We start from the raw sequence: 20,499 nt of genomic DNA, 5'->3' as shown, positions 1-20,499 counted from the left end.
TTACCTGCGATTAATTAATAAAAGGTTTTGGGAGTATTTTAGTTGTACATAAAATGGAGCTTAATACAGTATAATCATAATCCAGCTGCTCAGTCTGGAGCTTTCAGCCGCTAGGTGGCAGCCCCAACATCTGCTCATTGGAGGGTGTGAGATTTATTTGGGAATGAGCCACTGATTTATATAAAAGCAGTTTAGAGCTGCGTGTCTCCCTCAGCTCTCCTCTGTCAACGCTGCAGCTGACGCAGCAAAAAAACACAGAAAAAGCACCACATGAAGCTCAGTTCCCTTTTTTTTTTGTCTTCCAGAGAAGCATATTTCCCTGATGGAGCAAATCGAAATGCCACTGCCAGCTTCTTGAATGTACTGAGGGTTAGAATAACAAGCCAAAAATAGCACAGGTTAATACTGTAGTGAGCTTTACACAAATAAATCACAAAAAAGGAACAAATGAGTATATGACATCTTTACTGAGGCAGCAGATGACATATGAGATGATACATACAGTATAAAAGTACAATCATATTTATTACAAAGCATTTATTTAAACCTGAACAAGCTTATTGTAAGAAGATCAGTAGAAAGGTTGCAAATAATTAGTGTTTTATTCAAGGTTAACCTGCAGATTGTGGTCACACGTCTTTATAGAAATCCCCTGCACATCAGAGTAAAATTCCCCATCAGTGTATTTCAATCACACACCCTGACAGATAATGCTTATTTTTTTCTACTTCACAAAGAGGTATTGTATTAAGTACAGCTGTACTTTTGAATGCACTCCAATACAACAGCTCTGCAATTAGGGCTGCAACTGACAATCAATTTATGGTTTGTTTGTCAGAAAACTGTGAAAAATAGCTGTTATATTTTCCCAAAGTGCAACGTGACATTCTCAAATGTCTTGTTTTGTCCAACTATTAGTCCAAAATATTGTAAATAAAACATTTTATTTACAATGATATAAACCACAGAAAAGCAGTAAATTAAGAAGCTGGAATCAATGAATGGTCATCATTTTTGCTAGAATTTTTTTTTTTTGTGGATCATATTATGTTAAGTTTTGTTGAGACGGACAGAGACGTGTTTATTCAGCTCAGTCGTTTGAGGTTTGTGGTGGTTTGTGTTATAGCTACTGGACTGCAGTTTATTAATAGCATTTTCTCCACCCTGTTTACATACACAAGAGAATTAACTTTACAAGCTTCACAAAGATACAATTTATTGCAGGGCTGCTGTTTTGGATTACACAAGATTGTTCAGCTGTACTTAATAAACTGGCACACATGGCAGTTCAGATATTATGATTATTAATCACAGAAAGCACAGCAGCCGTCTTTAATATCACCAATGATCACAATAAATAAGAAATCAGTGAGTATTACTAGGTTGAAAAGCACAATTTAAGTGCAGTCCATTTTCTGTTTATCACAGTATGAGATCATGATTATTGAGGTGTATTAAGAGATTAAAGCTGAAATGTTGTTTTAAAGCTGGCTGTGGACTTTCTTGATGACTTCACTCCACTTGTGGATGGGCGGGCTCCCGCTGGCCACCAGCCTCCTGAGCAGGCCGCAGGGCTGCAGGTAAGGCACATCACGGTGAGCCTGGTGGTAGTGCTCCAGCCTCTCCAGGACCCTCTCCAGCCCCACCATGCCAGCGTAGAACATCGGACCTCCCCGGTACCTGGGCCAGCCGTAGCCAAACACATAGATCGAATCGATGTCTCCAGGTCCTGCAGCTATTCCGTCCTCCAGGATGCGGAAGCCCTCGTTGATCAGGCTATAAAGGCAGCGCTCCAGCACCTCCTGGTGGTCTATGCGCCGTGCCACCAGGCCGTGCCGGGCTCTGTACTCCTCCAGAAAGCGGTGCACCCATGGGTCAGACCTGGCTACCTGACTGCCGGGTTTGTCATACTGGTACCATCCCCGGCCTGTTTTCTGACCGAACCGTCCGTGCTCACAAAGCAGGTCTCCCAGGGGGCTGTACCGGTGGCCTTGTTGGACTCTGGCTGGCTGCCCTGATGCCTTCCTGATCTTCGAGCCCACATCGAGCCCAGAGAGGTCGGACATTCTGAACACACCCATGGCAAAACCAAACTCCTCCAGGGCTTGATCTACCAACTCAGGTGTGGCGCCCTCCTCCAATAGGAAGAAAGCTTGTTCCAGGTATGGCTTCAGCATGCGATTCCCCACGAATCCCCTGCAGTTGCCAACAGCCACACTGACCTTGCCCATTTTCTTTCCCAGATGCATGGCAGTGGCCACGGCCTCAGGAGAGGAGCGTGGTCCATACACCACCTCCAGCAGCTTCATGACATGGGCCGGGGCAAAGAAGTGCATCCCAACCACAAGCTCTGGACTGCGGGTTTGAGAGGCCAGGTGGTCTATGTCTAGTGCAGACGTGTTGGTGCACAGGAAAGTGCCCGGTTTACAAACAGCAGACAGCTGCTGGAAGATCTTCTTCTTCAGGGCCATGTCCTCAAAAACAGCCTCGATGACCAGGTCAGCATCTGCTACAGCCTGGAGGTTAGAGCTGTAAGAGACCAGGTTGAGCACAGGAGCCACCCCACGTCTCTTAGCTCCCCGCTCCAACATCCCTGATACTGCCTGCTTTGCCTCCATCAGCTGCTTTTCCTGGGTCTCCACAGCGACAACAAACAACCCTGTCTGAGCAAGGGCTACCGTTATACCTCTCCCCATTGTGCCGAGACCTTGGAGGACAAAAAAAACAACAACAAACAAAAAATGACATGGTAACAGAAAAATTACTTCAGAATCACAAAAACTAAGGCCATAGACATTGCTGACTAATAAAGTTACTCTATATTTAAGTATAAGATTCTCTTTTGTGCAATATGCACATTGCTAGACTCTAAATAGTTTTTGCCTGGTAGCATAAGGTTTCTCCAAAGCTTGCAAATTTAATGCACAAGCTGCTGAGCTTCACATATCCAGATTGTCATACATCCAATCCTCCCTGTGGGGAGGAGAGAGTTCATCCACTTATACCCGGCTGAACTGTAAACGAGGGCTCGGTTTCCATAGGCAACGTGAATTTGGAGATGCCACACAGATAGCCTGATGAGTCAATGTACTCGTGTTCATAGAAGTTAAAAGCTCAAAGCTCTTACCAATGACAGCTGCTTTACGGATGGGCCTGGGCTTGCTCGTGTCCCAGCGGGCTCCACTAGGCATGCTCCACCTGCCAACGGCTCTCTGAGCAAAGAAACAGTACTGCAGAGCACGAGCCTGTCCTGAGTTGAAGAGAGTGGCCATCAGCTCTTGCTCCCGCTCCATGCCCTGAGTGTAGGGCAGGGTGGCAGCTGCCCGCACTGCCTGGACACACGCAACTGGTGCTATGGCACCACGGGCAGACTGACGGACCTTCTGCATCACCCCCTCAAACAGAGCATCCAAGTCAGAAGGGCGAGGACACGGGTTGGTGCTTATACGACGGGCATCCAGCGATTGTTCTGAAACAGAAACATGGAAGAAAAGTAACTCCAAAGGAATAAACTTTTCACTTGTAGTTCTGTGATTCTTGCTTCCAGGTAAAAGAAAATTAATCAAAAATTTACTGTGGAATGTCATTTTTCTACATACATAATTTTTTTCTTGAAACTGAAAAATGCCTCCTAGTTTCCATTGGTAGCACTTTTTCAACATTCTTCAATTTGCCAGCCAGCACTCAGTCTGGCTGTAATTGGTTTTTCAGAAACACTCATCCACTCAATCACTGGATACCCCAGTAGCTTCTAAGAGCAGAGTGATTTGGCAGACCATTTCCAAGATAATCGGAGGGACTCTGCCAGTGCACCGTTACAGTTCACCTTGAATAATACCAATCTGAAACCGAATGAAAAGCAACAATTTAATTCTGGGCAAAATAGCTAGTAACTTTCCGACTCTCAGAGCAAAGGGGGGCGAAATTGAATTTCTGTGATTCTACGGCCTGTGAGCAATAGCACAATACCGAAGCAAATTTCCAGGTGAGACTACATGAAAAGATTTAATATTAGTGCCTTAAAAACTTGACAACTCAAGACTTTGTGTGGGCAGTAATTTAAACCTGGAAACAGTGAGGGTGAAGAAGACGGCCACTCTGCTTAAACCCTGTTAAAAGCATCTTAATTCCCATTTCTGTTTCCTCTGACATGATTACATGAGACAGTAGACAGAATCCTTCACAGCTCCACTGAATTACACTCAGCTGTGGGTCTGGGCCAGAAACTGGGTCACCATGGCAAAGCTTAAAGAGACAGCAGCCACATCTGATCCATGGTCTCTCCACTTAGTCCAATAACAAACAATTGCGTCTAATAAGTGTACATCAATACATCAAGACTGAAGAATGAACGGTGCAGGTCATTTCAGCCAACAGTTAAATATACATTCATTCCACACTGAAATGTCGATTAGATGCTGAATTGCAGTGCGATGTGATTCCGATGTACTTTAGGACGGCATTATTGCAGCAGTTAATCTGTAAATGGTTGAGCTGTGTTGATGGATTTGTTGTGCGGCAAGTGGGAAGCCTGGTTGTCCTGACAGATGTAGCGGGCAGATGTTGCAACTACTGGGGTAAAAAAGTTAATCTGGTCACCAGCGAGAGACTTGAATCTGTGTGTGTGCATGTGTGTGTGTGTGTGTGTGTGTGTGTCTGTGTGTGTGTGTGCATGAGCCACACGTGCATCAGTTTAACAGATTTTTGCCTAAATGTGCCGGCTTTACAGTGAGTGATGTGCTGTTTTTTGTTTGCACCTATGGATGTAAAAGACTTAATCTATTCTGTGCTGATTGACTCACCAGCCAATGGCACTCACAAATTTAGATACACATTTCCTGTCGCCGTTGTATTGATTAATTGATTGATTTTATTTGACAATTTCATTTAAAAACACCAGCTCTGCCAGGGCATTGAGTGCTTACATAAAAGGAAAGTCAGGATAACACAATAAAGCCCAAGTTATTCACTGTGTTAAATCAATCTCTTCCTCAGTGCTTTATTGCTTTGTTGCTCTACTCACCACTCAGTTAATAAAACTAATTCGAACTCTGTACATCATAAATAAATACATCAACATATCAACATTATTTCACAGCCCCCTCAGCAGATTATATACATGTCTGCAAGGTCTGCACATAATAATTAAAATAAACAAACTACATCGATACAAAACCAAGAAAACAAAATAATAACAGACATAATATCCTGCTGTAAATAACCTCTGAGCCAATTCTTAACTGCCAGCTTGAAACCTCCCAAGATGCTTATGATTTTAAGATTCCCTGGCAATCTATTCCACAGATTTACTGCCATGTACAGAAATGTTTCCTTCCCCAGGTTACTCTTAAACCTGGAAGGGAAAAAAAAAATCAGTGGAACTGCCTCTGGTGGAAAGGCTGTGAATATCCCTCACATGGATGAAATAAAGGTATTGAGGGACAGCACCATTCACAATGCACAATTCAGTCTGAGAGACTGTTTCCTGTATTTTCAAACACCAAAGCCTTTCAAAATGAGAAGAGTGAAGGTGAGTTCCCATGGGGAAATTCAGAATAACCCTGACTACCTTATTTTGAGAAGTCTGAAGACTGTTTTTAAGGTATGAAGTTAGGCCATTGTATCCATGAACAGCAAGCACAGTCAAAATAAGGCTGGACAAGGGCTCCTACCAGGGTCACCATTGCTTTCCTGTCCAGAGTTTTTTGAAATTCTAGCTAAGAAGCGTGTTATTTGATCGACCTTGGTGAGCACCTTTTCAGCCCACAGCCAAAGTAATTGACTGACTCCTTAGCTGCAAGCACGTTGTCACCAACAACAACATTAAAACCAGGGGACCTTTTTAATTTATCTTTGACCCAAACAGTATGGAATCCACCGTTCCTAAATGGAGTGACAGCTTATTATCAGTCATCCACCTGCTGACATTAAGAAGTTCTGCACTCAGCGTACTTTAAACTATGCTTTTATCTTCATGGGAAACCAGTCCTGCAGAGTCATTTGCATATAAAAAGAGTTTACATGAAGTGACAGACTTCAGGTCATTTATAAATTAGAGGAAAAATAGTGGTCCAAGTACGCTCCCTTGTGGGACCCCACAATCTATAGACCTTGGATGAGATATTGTCCCACCAAATGCTTCCTGTCTTTCAGATAAGAGCCTACCCACTGACTGCTGCATTATGAAAACCAATGACTTTCAGTTTGGACAATAAAATAGCATGACCAGCCATATCAAATGCCTTCTCTAGACCTAACATTGCCATACCACAAAAATTCCCTTAGTCTACCTCCCTCCTGATGTAGGCAGTTAAATACAATAAACAGGTGTCAGTGGAGCCAGACTGAAAATCATACAGTAAATTGTGTGAGGACAGGAGGTTGTCTGTCTGATTAAAATTTATCTTCTCAATGATTTAACAGCCCTGCTAATTAACTCAACTCAAGATTGGAGTATCTGTCAAAATCTCCTCAGATTTCCGTTCTATCTACTCAAATCTCCATCATGTATGCTGTTGGCTTCTCTGTGTGACTCACTCTAAGCCTAAGCTTTACTAACAACGCTCACTTTCTCACCCACTCAAAGTCATCTTGGCAGGCATGTGTGAAAAAAAAGCATTTGTAAAGAGCATTAGACGGCAATCATATTTAATTGTAAAATGTTGTTTTACACAAAATCCTTGAGAAATACAGTTGAATCAGTTGAACTCTTGCACAGGTGGGGTGAGAGAAAGCACAACATCCCACACAGGTTTCAAAACAAATTAAATACATTAGAAATTAGCTGTCATCGTCAAGAATGACTGTAACAAACAGTTAAAGATCACAATTATGAAACAAGTATCCCTCTACCTACTGTATAGTACAGAAAACATCTTATGTCTCATCTCATGTTCCATTTCATGCAGAAAAATCAATGGCTCTTGTTCAACCAGTGACCTGCTGGGGAAAGGCTGAACAAAACACAACTTCTCCTCATGTACTCTGACAATGTAAACACAAAGCCACACACCTACAGTATGTGTATTAGTTCACAATACCAAAGGGGATATGTGCGTTTTTATACCTTGGTTTTTGTACAAATAAAACAAACAAGCTATAGAGACATATTAGAGGTATAGAAAGACATTAGAGGTGCTGCTGGGCAGTTTTTTTTAGGAAGGAAGCCGGGCTAGCTGCTGCCTTCTGTTTCTAGTCTTTCTGCTAAGCTAAGCTAATCTTCTGCTGGCTGTTGCTTGATATTTACTGTAATGACATGATCTTCTCAAGCTTCTCATCTAATTCTCCACAAGACTGCAAATAAGCGTTTTTTTCCCCAAACAATTCCTTCAAAATGAAAATAAAATGTATATAATTATGACTTCTTGTTTCATTTGTTTAAATGTGTTGAATTAAATAATTTGCACAATAATAACAGTGGGAAAATTAATAATTAGAAATTGATACTTTTTTTTGAAAGAGCACAATAGATAAATCTTAAATGTTATTTTATTTTTCATTCAAGTTGAGCCTGCCAGTATTGTCTCTCAGTATTGTCACTGTGTAGTGAATTTGACTGGGTTTTCTTTGAAACAGACAGAGAAACAATTCCTTCAGAACTGCAGGGACTTGGCACACTTAAGCTATCCATTCAGGGTGTAAATGAGTCTGATTCACCAGCACAGGGCAATCCTTATCCACCTAAATGACTGGCAAGGGCCCATTATTAATATTCTAGGAAAGTTTGTCCCTTTTCGCCCTTCTGAATAATACAGCAAAAGCAGTGAAGACATCAGAGCACATCTGACAGAGCCATGAAACATTTATGGCTTCTGTGGTGGAGAATCTGCTTGCCGTGTCTTCTGCTTCCTTTGACTTCCACAACCTACATGTCGACACTTCTTGATGTTGGATTTGCCCAAAATAACTGCTCTAGGAGGAATTTCTCTGCCTTTCACTGAGTTAATTTTTAAACCAGTGAAAAGCAAGTGGATTTTATACCAGTGGGCACCTTGTGCTTTCAGGGGGGAGGGGGGGGGTTTGTATCTCACCTGCAACACTCAGGGCAAACTTCACAGCTGCATCCACAGTGTTCTGATCAGTAACCTGATCCACTATTCCAAGTGTCAGCGCCTCAGCAGCAGTGATATGGCGGCCTGTGGGGGACATGAAAGTCATGAAGGGTCAACATAGACAACATGTGACATTTGCAATTATTAGATTAGGATAAATGGGACATCTAGGGGGCTTGATGGTTGAGACACATTCCATGTAACCACAGCGTACTCTGTTTATCTGGCCTTTATCAGATAAAGGCAAAATGCCACAAACATAATTTTTTTTAAAAAAAGGTTGAGGAATAACAGTTTGCCTAAATGCAATTTGTTTAGAAAATTTCTAACAATCTTAACAGAGCAGTGAATCACACAAAAGGCTTCAGTGGTGGTAAACAAAGTAAAAGTAAATACACGCTGACCCCTGCTGGTCATATGAGTAGACTACAAATCTCTTGGTGAGAGCAGCTGTACTCCTGTTTACGGTGTTTAACTTACATTTTCATAAATATAACATGCATGGACACTCCATATGTTCCTGTATTACAAGACCCAACTGAAACTCTAAAAATGTAGGTGTACAAACAGAACCCTTTAAGAAAAAAACAACTTCTTCATATTTATTAATGTTTTGCAATAATCTATTTAGCACTTTAAATACTGTCAAAACTCGTAATTATCAACTCTGTAAAAGTGAGGCAAGGTTAACCTGTCTTTGCTACCTGTGGTGATGAGGTCTAAGGCTGCTGGGACCCCGATGAGTCTTGGCAAACGCTGGGTTCCCCCTGCAGCTGGCAGCAGACCCAGACTCACCTCTGGAAGCCCCAGTCTGGCCTGAAAGGAGACAAAGGTACAAAAAGTTTGATGAATGGAAGGTAATGAACAGTGTGTGTTTGCATGACTTTCACAGGCACAGTGTCCTCTGGCCAATAACCACATTACATGGATTATTACAGAAACTCTCACAAAAGAATGATAAAAAAAAGTGTGATAAAACTACAAACAAGACTGTCTTTCTTACCTCCTGAAAGTACTGTATATTTTAGAGGGATAAAAAAACAGATTTCCTTTTTCTCTTTGGCCTAACCAAGATGAACTGGTCCTGTTTTTAATGACTTGAAAACAGCTATTTGATTGAGTGTTATGTAAAGGTCACTCTGTCACATGCAAGACGACACTGTCAGTTAGACACTGATGCAGCTCGACAGTCACATCAGAGAGACACTGACTGAGAGAGACACAGACAGATCTGAATGGTAAACTAACTTTGGAGTGTGCAATTCGATAATGACAGCCAAGCGCCAACTCAAGACCTCCACCTAAAGCAAGTCCCTCTATGGCTGCCACCACCGGCTTGTCTGCAGCCTCTACAGCGTGGATCATCGGTACCAGCGGAGGCCCAGACATGGTGGTCCCAAACTCCTTGATGTCGGCTCCTGTTATACAAATTCAAATCGATGATGTAGTCAGGAAGCTCAAACAACACAATATAAGGTGCATCTGGTTCCAAAGACTCCGAAGGCTCGTATAAATATTCTTCAATAGCTCATGTTTATCATACAACACACAGTTGCCCTTGTTATTTAATTAACATCAACCACTTAAGAATATTTATAGAGCTTCCTGGTGAGATTACTTTGTTGTTATGATTCCTGCTCTCATTAACACCCTGTAAAGTATTGTTGTGATTGCTGTGCAAAGATCTTTTCTACACATTTTTAATGAAATCCAGTTCCAATTTATATGAAACAAGGGTGTAAATGTATTTACCTCCACAGAATATTCCATTATGTCCACAGATGACAACAGACTTCACATCTGGGTCGCTGAGAGCTCTCTTCACCGTGTCAACAATGCCCTGCCTCACCACTGAACTGTACAACAAAGACACAAGTTATTGCTATACAGTATGACATTGGACTCAAAGTGTTGCTAAGGTTCACACATTAATTCACTAAAATGTGGGTAATCCTCCCCAGATCCTCCCCATTTATAGTATCAAACACATTTGTTGTTAGTTAAGCTTAGGGGACAGTTCAAAGTCAGACCTCCCTGCTGTTCTTCCCTAATTAAAATAAAATAAAAAAATAATTATAAGACATGAGAGAAAACATAAGATCAGACTTTTTTTTTGGACTGGGAAGCTTTCAGGTGTTAATATGTGTAACTGTGTGAGTGTGAACAAAGTGAATAAATAAACTTTAAAGTCCAACTAAAATCACATTTAATTATCCCTCTTTGCAGTCAAATATTAATGTCAACATGTTTTTTTAAATACATATCCATATTGTTAATAGCTCTGTATTATTAAATTGAAGAAAAATGTATTTGAGGAAATATGGGAAATGCTACTTTTTGTCTCAGCCAGCTAGAGGGGCGTGTCAGAGGCTTGTTTGATTGACATTAGCTGGCAGGCTACCGGTGCTACACATAGAGGTCCTACAATGTATGGCACAAGAGACAAAGTGAACAAACTGCTATAGCTACAAGTCATGGTCAGACAGTGTGTGCCTACCATGGATTTATATATTATGCACTTTCCCCCTGTGAACGTTTGTTTGGTGGCTCGTTCAACAAACTAAGGTGCAGGACAAGAGGTGTGTTCATGTTTGTAAGTTAGATAAGAAGGAGACTTTAGCTGGAAAGCTAATGAGAGTTTTTGTTCAGACTTCATATGAATAAACTGTTATAAAACTCCAGTAACAGAAATACAAACAGACTTATAAGGGCCTGGGGAGAGGAAAGTGCTGCTTAATCAGCCGTTTAATGGACCATATGGAAACCTATTCATCATGTTTTACAGATGGAGCCTCTGAGGCCACAAACAGAATTATCATTTACTGTCTACAATATGTCATCAGCTCAAAAATCAAGTTTATAAACAAAGAAGTTTGAAGAAGTCATTAAGTTTCAACGTGATAAAGCAACGTTAAATATGTTTTTCTACAGGATTAAAGAAGTTGTTCTGCAGTTGTTTTTGACTCCAGCTCACCTGAGTGCGTTGACAGGAGGATTCCTGAGAGAAATTAATCCAACAGACCCAGAAACGCGAGTATATTGAGCCATGCTGTCGACCAAACACTACAAACGATCGCACTTTTTTCTGGTGTGCTGCAGGTTGAACTTTGTAACTTTACTGTTCTTGCTAACATGGCAACATCACCTTTATCACACTTTCACGTCCATGAAGCAATGCAGCGCGTTTTCAAAGCAGTTTCTTCTTCGTCCTCTACACTTTGTGTTCAACTGGCAGTTGACGGTAAGCCATTTTTCCCCTAGGAAGGTGAAATCATGACCCGCCCTACTCTGTCTCTGATTGGCTAATACTCACTGCATTCATTGGTTGGATCTGTTCGGTTTAGACATAAGGAATGAGATTGGTTAGAGTTAGGATACGAATATGAAGATAATCCAATCAGAAGCAGAGTAGGGCGGGTCATGACTTCGCCATCCTAGGAAAAAAAATATCGCTGACGGTAACCACTAGTTACGCGCATTTCCGCCCCCGCCTGGCCTGGATCGGAACAGAAAACTCTATTTATTTATTTTTTCTATCTATTTATTTTTTAGTATGCAGTTAAATTAGCTACCTTACTGTGGTATGTAACACTAGCTTTCGGCCAAATAATGCAACATCTTTGACCTAAAATATTAAAATAAAATAAAAAATAATTAAAAAAAAACTCGAGTGTGTTGGCAGGGGGACGTGACGTCATGGCGGTTGGTTATTGTGTCTTTTCCGTTGGTTGCTCTGACTGAGGGAAGGAGGAGAACCAGCCGTTTGCTGGTGAACAACAAAGTGAGGAATATGCGCTCACTTGTCGGACTAATCGCTGTCGTTGTTGCAGCCAGCTTGTACCTGTACTCACTATCCCTCTACCTCCCTCCGGCACCACGGAGAAGCTCTCACGCAACTTCCAAGACCGAGCATGCTGAAACGGAAGAGTCCGAGGAGCCGACTGACAGCTCCGAAGAGTCCAGGTGACTAAGCTAAGCTGTAGCATGATAGCTACGTATTTCCATAGGATGTAACGCCAAATAAGTCTCTCCACAATGCCTAAGGTGGCATTGAAATTGTATGCTTCTCTAAGGTTATTATCCCTTAAGATAGCTGACTAATGCTCTCATGCTCCCATCTCCTCCAGTCTGTCTCTCACACACAGATACACTCATCAACCAGAAATAAGTTACCATTTTCTGAATAATTGCACAGGAATTCAGCACACTACGGTCTATTAATATTATCATGACTTTACAGCTGCAACGATCAGACGATTTATCGATTAGTTGCCAACTGTTAAATTAATTGCCAGCTATTTTGATAACCGATTAATCATTTTGAGTCTTTTTTCTCTTTTTTTTAAGAAATCATGTCCAAATTCTCTGAATTTAGCTTCTCAAATATGAATATTTTCTGGCTTCTTTAATCTTCTGTGACAGTAAACTGAATATCTTTGGGTTGTGGACAAAACAAGACATTTGTGGACGTCTCCTTTGGCTTTGGGAAACAGTGATTGATATTTTTCTTACTTTTCTGACATTTTATGGACCAAATAACTAATTTAATCGATTAATCGAGAAAATAATAAACAGATGAATTGATAATGAAAATAATCGTTAGTTGCAGCCCTACATGAATTACTGGATTAATAGATTAATAGGTGACTTTGAACTACTGTCAAACTCAGTGACAACGAATCATGAATCAATCATCGTAATGTATCTCAGATGATTTCAGATTTTGTACTTATCAGCTAAACCTGATAAGCCAAACCAAGGTCCATATGTGACCTCAGCACTCGTTGGTTTTGGCCTGAGAAGAGATGTCCTCATCTAACCAGGTTCAATTACCTGATTTAGAGATTATAAAAATATTATACAACTATTTTTCATTTCAAAAGTTCAATTGCTGGACATGAGATGTCTTCACTGAAAAGTCTATTTTCAGTGACCAGGTTTGGCTTAAAACTAGTTGTGATGTTACTCACTTTACTGTCATAGGAGACTTAAGAAACCAGAAAATATTCACATGTAAGAAGCTGGAACCAGAGAATTTTAGCATTTTTTTCTTAAAAATAATTTTAAAAAAAGACTTAAAACAGGTATGACTTAAAATCTCTCTGTGTATTGTATATTTGTATTTTATGACATATATTGTTTATTATAAATGTATAATTTTAAATGTTATATTTTGTATGGCCTCTCATGTAAAGAGTTGCTTCAATGGCCTAAAGCACAACAAAAACAGTGTTAACACCATTATTTAATGCTGTATTATTGTTGACGATTTATTATTATGATTGATGATTAAGATTGATCATGATGATGATTGTATTATTATTATTGTTGATTATTGTATTGAATGTGGGTTTTTTTACATTTAAGTATGTACATTTACCCTGTGCAAAAACCTAAGAAAGTATATTTAAAAAGTAAAAAAAAGACTCAAAACGATTAGTAGATAGATAGTTGTAGATTAATTTGTCAATCAACTAATCAATTAATCGAGTAAACAAAACAAGCAGTTTGAAGGCCTCACCTTGAGCTCTGAAACTGTGATGGCCATGTTTCATTATTTTCTGACATTTTATCTACAAATTGATTAATTGAGATAATCGGCAGATCAGTCGTTAATGAAAATAATTGATAGTTGCCTCCCTAATGTGAGACAAATTGGGTAAAATACTTCTAAATTACAAATATCAGCCTGCTTTCATTTACTTTGTTTGTTAAACATTGTTACCATGTTTTTTTTGTCCATATTTCCCAGCGCTGTCTGTACATGAAGGATGAGCGGATGATGAGACTAACTGGAGTGTTGTGATGTTGTGGCAGGTTGAAGTTCCCGTCAGACTTGGAGGAGTTGAGGGAACTGGCTGAGCTGCTGCAGTTTTACAAGACAGAGCACACTGGATACGTCCTTCTACTCTTCTGTAGTGCTTATCTCTACAAGCAGTCCTTTGCCATTCCTGGATCCTCGTTCCTGGTACGTTTAAAAATAGCTTCAAATGTTCTCTGTACTGATGCTGGATGACAAGGGGGACGTTGTGACCGAGTGAACAAATGGTGTGTGTTAAAATACGATTAAAAGTAAATCTTTGGATTTTAGTGGATAAGAATTGGGACGTGGACATTGGAACATGTCTGAATATATGTGACAGAGAAAAGAGACATGGTTTAAAATTTTCCAAGAACAAAACGGCTTGCAGGAAAGTAGGCCTGCATGTCATGTGGCTTGGGACTCTTCTTTAAAGACGCCATGCAGATGATGAAAATATTCAACTAGTGCTACAAACAAAGGGATGTCAGACTTGCCTTTTTGTGTCAGTCATACAGGACCTTGTCAAGAAATCTTGACTCACATTAGTTTTATACTTTCTACCATCTGTACTGTTGAGTGTGTCACACCGAGACGAGACCTCAACCACACACCACATGCAGGTTAAAGTGGTAAAATCGTACCCTTAAAATCACTGTTAGATCAGAGTGTTTCTCTCCTTTCACAGGTAGAGATACAGTAGATCTGAGATGATTATTACAAACATATTGATGATGTCTTGTAACGCAGGCTTCTCATTGTGCAGAACATTCTCGCAGGAGCTATATTTGGACCGTATGAAGGACTGCTGCTTGCCTGTGTGCTCACCACTGTGGGCTCCACCATGTGCTACCTTTTGTCCCAGGCCTTTGGAAAACACTACATCGTTAACCTCTTCCCTGATAAAGTCTCCATGCTGCAGAGAAAGGTACGTTTTCTTGTAAAGAGAACATATTCAAGGCAACAAATATTGAAAGTGTTTGTATGAAATCATATTTGACAGCAGGGAAACTTGTACAGAACTGCACAAATCTCAACATTCAACTGTTGCTTTAAGGGGCAAATATCTTCTGCATAAATGATAGAAAGGAAGAAGATCTGCACACTGTTGACATATAAATATAAATACAAGAAGCCTAAGCATCCTCACTTTACTTGATACTCACAATTTACGTACATGATACTTCCAAAGTGCAAATAGTGCACAAATTTTAGTGTTTAATAAAAGTCTAGAATTAAAATAAAATTATTAAATGTAATCCACTGTTAAATACATCTCATTACTGCAAGGTAGGGCTGCAACTAATCTGACAATTAATTCCCCATTAATCAATTAGTCATTCAGTCTATGAAATGTCAGAAAATGGTGAAAAATGTCAATCACTGTTTGCCAAAGCCAAAGTCCTCAAATGTCTTGTTTTGTCCAAAACCCAGAGATCTTAAGTTTACTATCATAGAAGACTGAAGAAACCAGTAAATATTCACATTTGAGAATCTGGAATAAAAAAATTTTGTATTATTCTTTTAGAAAATTACTCAAATTGATTAATCGATTATCAAAATTGTTGCCAAATCATTTTCTGTCAGTCAACTTCTTGATGAATTGACTAACCGTTGCAGCTCTATAACAATACGTACAAAACAGAATCCTTTGTCTTAACAGCTGCAACCATCAGTCATCTAGAAAACTGTTCATGCAAAATGTAATTGGATTTTCCACTTAAAAATTCTCCACCGACAGAGGAGGACTTATCTTTGCAATGCTTTTTGTAAAATCCCTTTAGATAAGTTGTGTAAACCTCACAACCTTTAAGAGGAAATGTGACACTTACTTGAACAGGAGGCGATGCTACGTACTGACAATGAATCTGAGTCAAAACTAAATGCTTCCAAAGAGTATTCAGAGTTATTTTTTCCAGACATCACACGTGATTATCATTTGTAAGTAAATCTAAAGTGAAAACAGGTTTTTTTCGCAGTGTTATTCATCAAAAATGGATCTGATTCTTCTCCAACTATAACAACATCAAATGATGATTCCTGTTGATGAGCTACACAGCCTGTTGTTATTGTGGTTGCTGTCATTTGACACTGGATTTCTTTTTTTATTACAATATCAGAAACCGATGTGACAAAACATCTCGTCTAACATCTAACGTCTCGCTCTCTCTCTCTTTCTCAGGTGGAGGAGAACCAGGACTGTCTGTTCTTCTTCCTGCTCTTCTTGAGATTCTTTCCAATGACTCCCAACTGGTTTCTGAACATGTCTGCTCCGATTGTAAACATCCCCATCACCTTCTTCTTCTGCTCAGTCTTCATTGGTGAGCACATGCAGACACCCTCTCCACATTCATCATACTGTACAATATGTAGTCACTCTGCCTGACAAATAATGTAAACAATAAATGAAGTAACTGAATCCAATCTGTACTAAAGTTTGGTCATAATAGGTTGCATGACAATTACTAATTATTTAATATTCGTCATCCTCCTATACTCTTTATATATTTGTCTCATTCCTGTTAGTTTCTATGTGTGAGTGTGAGATTTGTTGATTCAGTTTTTCTGTGCTGTGTCTTTAATCTGTTGACAAGATTTTTGAGTCTGTTCTTGATATATTTTTGACAGTAATTTTGCATTTTTTCTAACGGTGCACCTGCAGTTTGGGCAAAGATGATTTAGACTGTGGAGTTTTGTCAGTTGTTGCTTTTAAACTCAGTGTCCAGATTATAGATAACAAATGCTGTTATTTAGGATATATCCTACTTCATTTTCCTCCAGACTGAAACTTTTTTATTCATCATTTTGTCATTTTTCACAAATTGTCAGAAAATCACAGAAAACCCAGGCACCCTGGTGTGAATTAAGAACCACAACATGCAGCTGGAGACCTTTGTTGCACGTTTGTTTTCATCTCTCTGCTGTCAGCTACCAAATAATGTAAAATGTTCCAAAACAGAAAAGAAAATCACTGAAAGCAGATATGCATGCATCAGTTCAAACAAGAATACCAAAGCAGTTTTCTCAGCACTGCAAATAACATTTCCTATCATGTGTCTCTGCAGTTTGTTCATGATTTGCTCTGTTTTCTATCTGCTTTCATAGGCCTCCTTCCCTACAACTTCATCTGTGTCCAGACGGGAGTCATGCTGTCCGAGGTGTCGTCGCTTGATGACCTGTTCTCCTGGGAGCGGCTGCTGCAGCTGCTGGCCATCGCCTGCATGGCTCTGCTGCCCGGTGCCCTCATCCGCCGTTACAGTCAGCGGCGTCTGAAACTGGATGCGCCATTGCAGAATGGACTCGCCACAAATAAGAAGGTCCAGTAATCAGTTCTGGGAATGAGTTTGCTTCCTGGCACTTCGATGCCCTCAAAGTGATTGTCTTTTAAAGTGCGACTCTTTGGAAAACCTTTGTGCACACACGTGTGTCAAGGTCACTTTTATTTGAAGTGCTTTACTTCTCTGGAGTTGGAAAGGGATCACAGCTTTTAGAAAAACGGCACCGTGATATTTGAAGCTGAGTTTTTTTTTTTTTTTTTTTTTTTTTTTTTACCAAATGTATTGTGTGCCACAACGTGTGAGCACATCATATACAGAATATGTATATAGATGTATGAATGTATAGTAATCATGGAGAGAGAGAGGGAAGGATTTTAAGGAAACTTTGCTCCTGCATGTGTGTGACACAGTGTGAGTTCTGCTTCGATCTAAACAAGTGTTTTAAGTGCCTGTTAAGCAGTTTTGGACTATTTCAAACTTCTACCTCAGACATGAACAAGTGGAAACATATATGTAAATGTTCAGGTTCAGATGATTGTTTTGTTGGGTTTGTGTTAATTATTTGTAACTAAAATACTTGTGTTTGTGTATATACTATACAACTTAAAAGTTGTATTTTTCTTGCTTTATGAAGGTACGACAAAATCGCTATATAATACTGACAATCACATTTTCCAACTTCAGTATAAATTGTAATACAGTGTTTAGGGCAGTTTTTTTTACTGTTTTTCAAGAGTTTGGACAAGTTGTGAAATTTAGAGACCAGTATTTGCACTCATAAGACCTGAGTGCCATGTTGAAGAGTTATTTTGAGTAATTAATTAAATTATGTCATGATTTCATGCTATCTAATGAGCTGGATTCTTATTTGAAAGTGAATGTGCAGTAAATTCAGTCAGCGTGAAGCTTCTGTTAAATCAAGCCTGAAGTTTTTGCTGTCTCTTTCATGAGCTTTTTGTACAGTAATCTGGTCCAACAGCATCTACGCTGCATTAAGTTTTGTTTGTTTTTCTTTTGGGTCAAGATGTGTATTGTCATGTAAGTGTTCTGTTTAATCAGAGATTAAATTAAATTATTTGAAGCGTACTTTAATACACAGTGACATTTGTGGTGTGTCAGATCACAGATGATTTGGCACCTTTATTCCAGAGGTGAAAAAAAAACAATTTTGAAGTAATAAAACAACAGAAAACACGTGAAAATCAGCATTTTCTTTCAAATTTTCTTTATTGCTCAGATCCAGGTTGCTCAGCAATACAGTTCACTCACAACTCAAAACAACAGCATGGCTGTAACCAGAAAAGGCATGGATCCACGAGATATATTGAACATGGATCGTATGTCTGTCCAGCGCACAGTCACCAATTACCTTGAGGTGTTTGGGACCTTTTGGCCCACATGGGAAACTTTAGGGTCGTGACCTACTGAGGAAACAAAAGGAATCCCCCAAATGGTGAAATGTTGTTAATAAATGGATCCATGTAAAACCACTACTGAAAGTCTAGTGCTATATGAAGTGTAGTACATACTGGATCACCTAAAACAGTCTCATGCAATGATTTGTGTTTTCTCATTTAACAAGACGGGACAAAAACACTGCTGTGGTTCTGCATACATCTGACCAGACTTTACTAAATCCTTCCTCAGCTAATCCATATTTTTTGGATGGTTGTTGAATGCCCTCTTTTCTGTTCAGTCCCAAAGGCAGAACAAGTTTTATCCGCTTTTTTTTTTCCAGACCTGGATACTCTGTCATCCCTCCTTCTTTGCATGTCACAAATTCTTATATTTTATTTGCACCATTCTGATTCCTGAATCTGTTCAAAAATCCTAGCTAGCATATTTTAAAACCACAATTTAACAGCTAGTATTGGTAGTGATCTAAGAGGAATGAATATTAAAGCAAAGAATCCCAGCTACGACTCCAGACTACATTATTAAATCAGTGTAAATGACGAGAAAAACCAGATCAACAGAAAACAAAATAAAGCCTAAACTATCCAACCACCATGTGATATGACTAACAACACTCGTACACCCTCAGTGATGTGTGTAATTGTGGTTTTCGGGTACTGAATATTAACACCTAGCAACACCCCACAAAACTTAGAAACACCAATCCTTGGAAGTAAAAAAAGAAAAAAAAAAACTATCATCTTGACAAGTTTCGCCTCAGACTTACAGATGTCTCAACAACCAGGATGCTCTGCTTACAACACCACCACGATGAAAACGAACATCTTGAACCAGCTAGAGGGAAACCTGCACTTAAAGGACCAGAGTGTAGGATTCAGTGGCATCTAGTGGTGAGGTTGCAGATTGCAGCAAAATGAATAACTCTCCCCTTCCAAGCACGTAGGAGAACCTACGTTGGCTGCAAAACTCACAAAAAACGCGAAAGGCCCTCTCTTGAGCGACTGATTGATTGATTGATTTGTCTGTTCTGGGCCACTGTAGAAACATGGTGGTGCAACATGGCGGCTTCTGTGGAAGAGAACCTGCTCCATGGGTGCATTATAAGAGCTGGAAACGGCACCACCGCTAAGTGTTGCAGCCAATTTTTCCAAGTGGCCACTGTGAAAAAAAATCCCCCTGCAGCCCAAAAAGCATTTTCCCCATAGACCACCATTGTAAAAGAGACGTCTGCAAAACTGTTGACAGGACACCTCGAACTGCAAACAAGGTCAATTATGACTTTCTATTATAAATTTTTGATCCATGGAGGTTTTATATTTGTAAAACTTTCCTCGAGATGAGAAAAGTGATTTAAAAATCGATGACGTAACAATGTAACAGACCACAATGTAAAGTCTATGGGCCGAGGGGGAACTCAAGGGTGGGACCAGCAGGGGAAACACTACTGCACATGTTCAGTGGGCCGCATATCCCTGGAAGTAAACCTGGAAACCAGAAACTATTCTTAAACAATTCTTATTGGACTAAATAGGCGCCATTTTCGGTCCGGTATCCAGCTCTTATAATACATCCATTACCCGCTCCCCTCTGTAGATGTAAGGGGCTCATTCTAAGGTAACAAAAACACAACAATTCTTATTTTAAGGTGATTATACATTAATTAACACATACTTATGAATATTATATTCCATTTCCCGCCACGACCACTCCGAAGATGCCACTAAATTCTACACACTGCACCTTTAAAGAGCCAAAAACACAAGAGAGACAGAGGTCTGAAGAGTCCTCCGCAATGCAAGAAAAGAGCGTCAACTTCAAAACTGCTCTAGAAACTACTGCTGACAGTCAAACAAACCATGAGTGAAAAGCTGTTTTCTCCGAGACATGTCCTACTACGGCGAAGCAGACCACCACAGGAGTCATGCGTTGCGAGTAGAAGCACCGTACTGCATTC

General features: G+C 39.9%; 2 protein-coding genes across 2 annotated transcripts; one reads left to right on the top strand and one right to left on the bottom strand.

Annotated features, from left to right (window-relative positions):
- Positions 1 to 448: 448 nt before the first annotated feature.
- ehhadh (enoyl-CoA, hydratase/3-hydroxyacyl CoA dehydrogenase) lies at positions 449 to 11,462 on the bottom strand. Its single transcript, XM_044365739.1, has 7 exons — positions 11,026 to 11,462; positions 9,804 to 9,907; positions 9,300 to 9,469; positions 8,756 to 8,867; positions 8,031 to 8,135; positions 3,128 to 3,469; positions 449 to 2,707 (listed from the first exon to the last, which is right to left on the bottom strand). The coding sequence occupies exons 1-7, from the start codon at positions 11,097 to 11,099 to the stop codon at positions 1,482 to 1,484; spliced, it is 2,133 nt and encodes a 710-aa protein (XP_044221674.1). The 5' UTR covers positions 11,100 to 11,462; the 3' UTR covers positions 449 to 1,481.
- A 260-nt stretch (positions 11,463 to 11,722) lies between these two features.
- Positions 11,723 to 18,553, top strand: tmem41aa (transmembrane protein 41aa). Its single transcript, XM_044365740.1, has 5 exons — positions 11,723 to 12,014; positions 13,869 to 14,019; positions 14,618 to 14,779; positions 16,034 to 16,172; positions 16,957 to 18,553. Exons 1-5 carry the CDS (start codon positions 11,842 to 11,844, stop codon positions 17,175 to 17,177), a joined length of 846 nt encoding a protein of 281 aa, XP_044221675.1. The 5' UTR covers positions 11,723 to 11,841; the 3' UTR covers positions 17,178 to 18,553.
- Positions 18,554 to 20,499: the final 1,946 nt, after the last annotated feature.

This window comes from Thunnus albacares, chromosome 11 (assembly GCF_914725855.1).
Source record: "Thunnus albacares chromosome 11, fThuAlb1.1, whole genome shotgun sequence".
Lineage (NCBI taxonomy): Eukaryota > Metazoa > Chordata > Actinopteri > Scombriformes > Scombridae > Thunnus > Thunnus albacares.
Note: the sequence above shows the minus strand (reverse complement) of the source record. Positions and strands in the feature narration are given on the sequence as shown.

What these genes read in the sequence shown, in the direction of transcription:
- ehhadh (XM_044365739.1), bottom strand. Translation starts at nt 11,099, where the DNA reads ATGGCTCAATATACTCGCGTTTCTGGGTCTGTTGGATTAATTTCTCTC. An exon ending in CCTCCTGTCAACGCACTCAG is followed by an intron (nt 9,908 to 11,025) that starts GTGAGCTGGAGT and finishes TTTGTTGTACAG; the next exon opens with TTCAGTGGTGAGGCAGGGCA. An exon ending in TAATGGAATATTCTGTGGAG is followed by an intron (nt 9,470 to 9,803) that starts GTAAATACATTT and finishes TTTGTATAACAG; the next exon opens with GAGCCGACATCAAGGAGTTT.
- tmem41aa (XM_044365740.1), top strand. Translation starts at nt 11,842, where the DNA reads ATGCGCTCACTTGTCGGACTAATCGCTGTCGTTGTTGCAGCCAGCTTG. An exon ending in GACAGCTCCGAAGAGTCCAG is followed by an intron (nt 12,015 to 13,868) that starts GTGACTAAGCTA and finishes ATGTTGTGGCAG; the next exon opens with GTTGAAGTTCCCGTCAGACT. An exon ending in CTTCTGCTCAGTCTTCATTG is followed by an intron (nt 16,173 to 16,956) that starts GTGAGCACATGC and finishes CTGCTTTCATAG; the next exon opens with GCCTCCTTCCCTACAACTTC.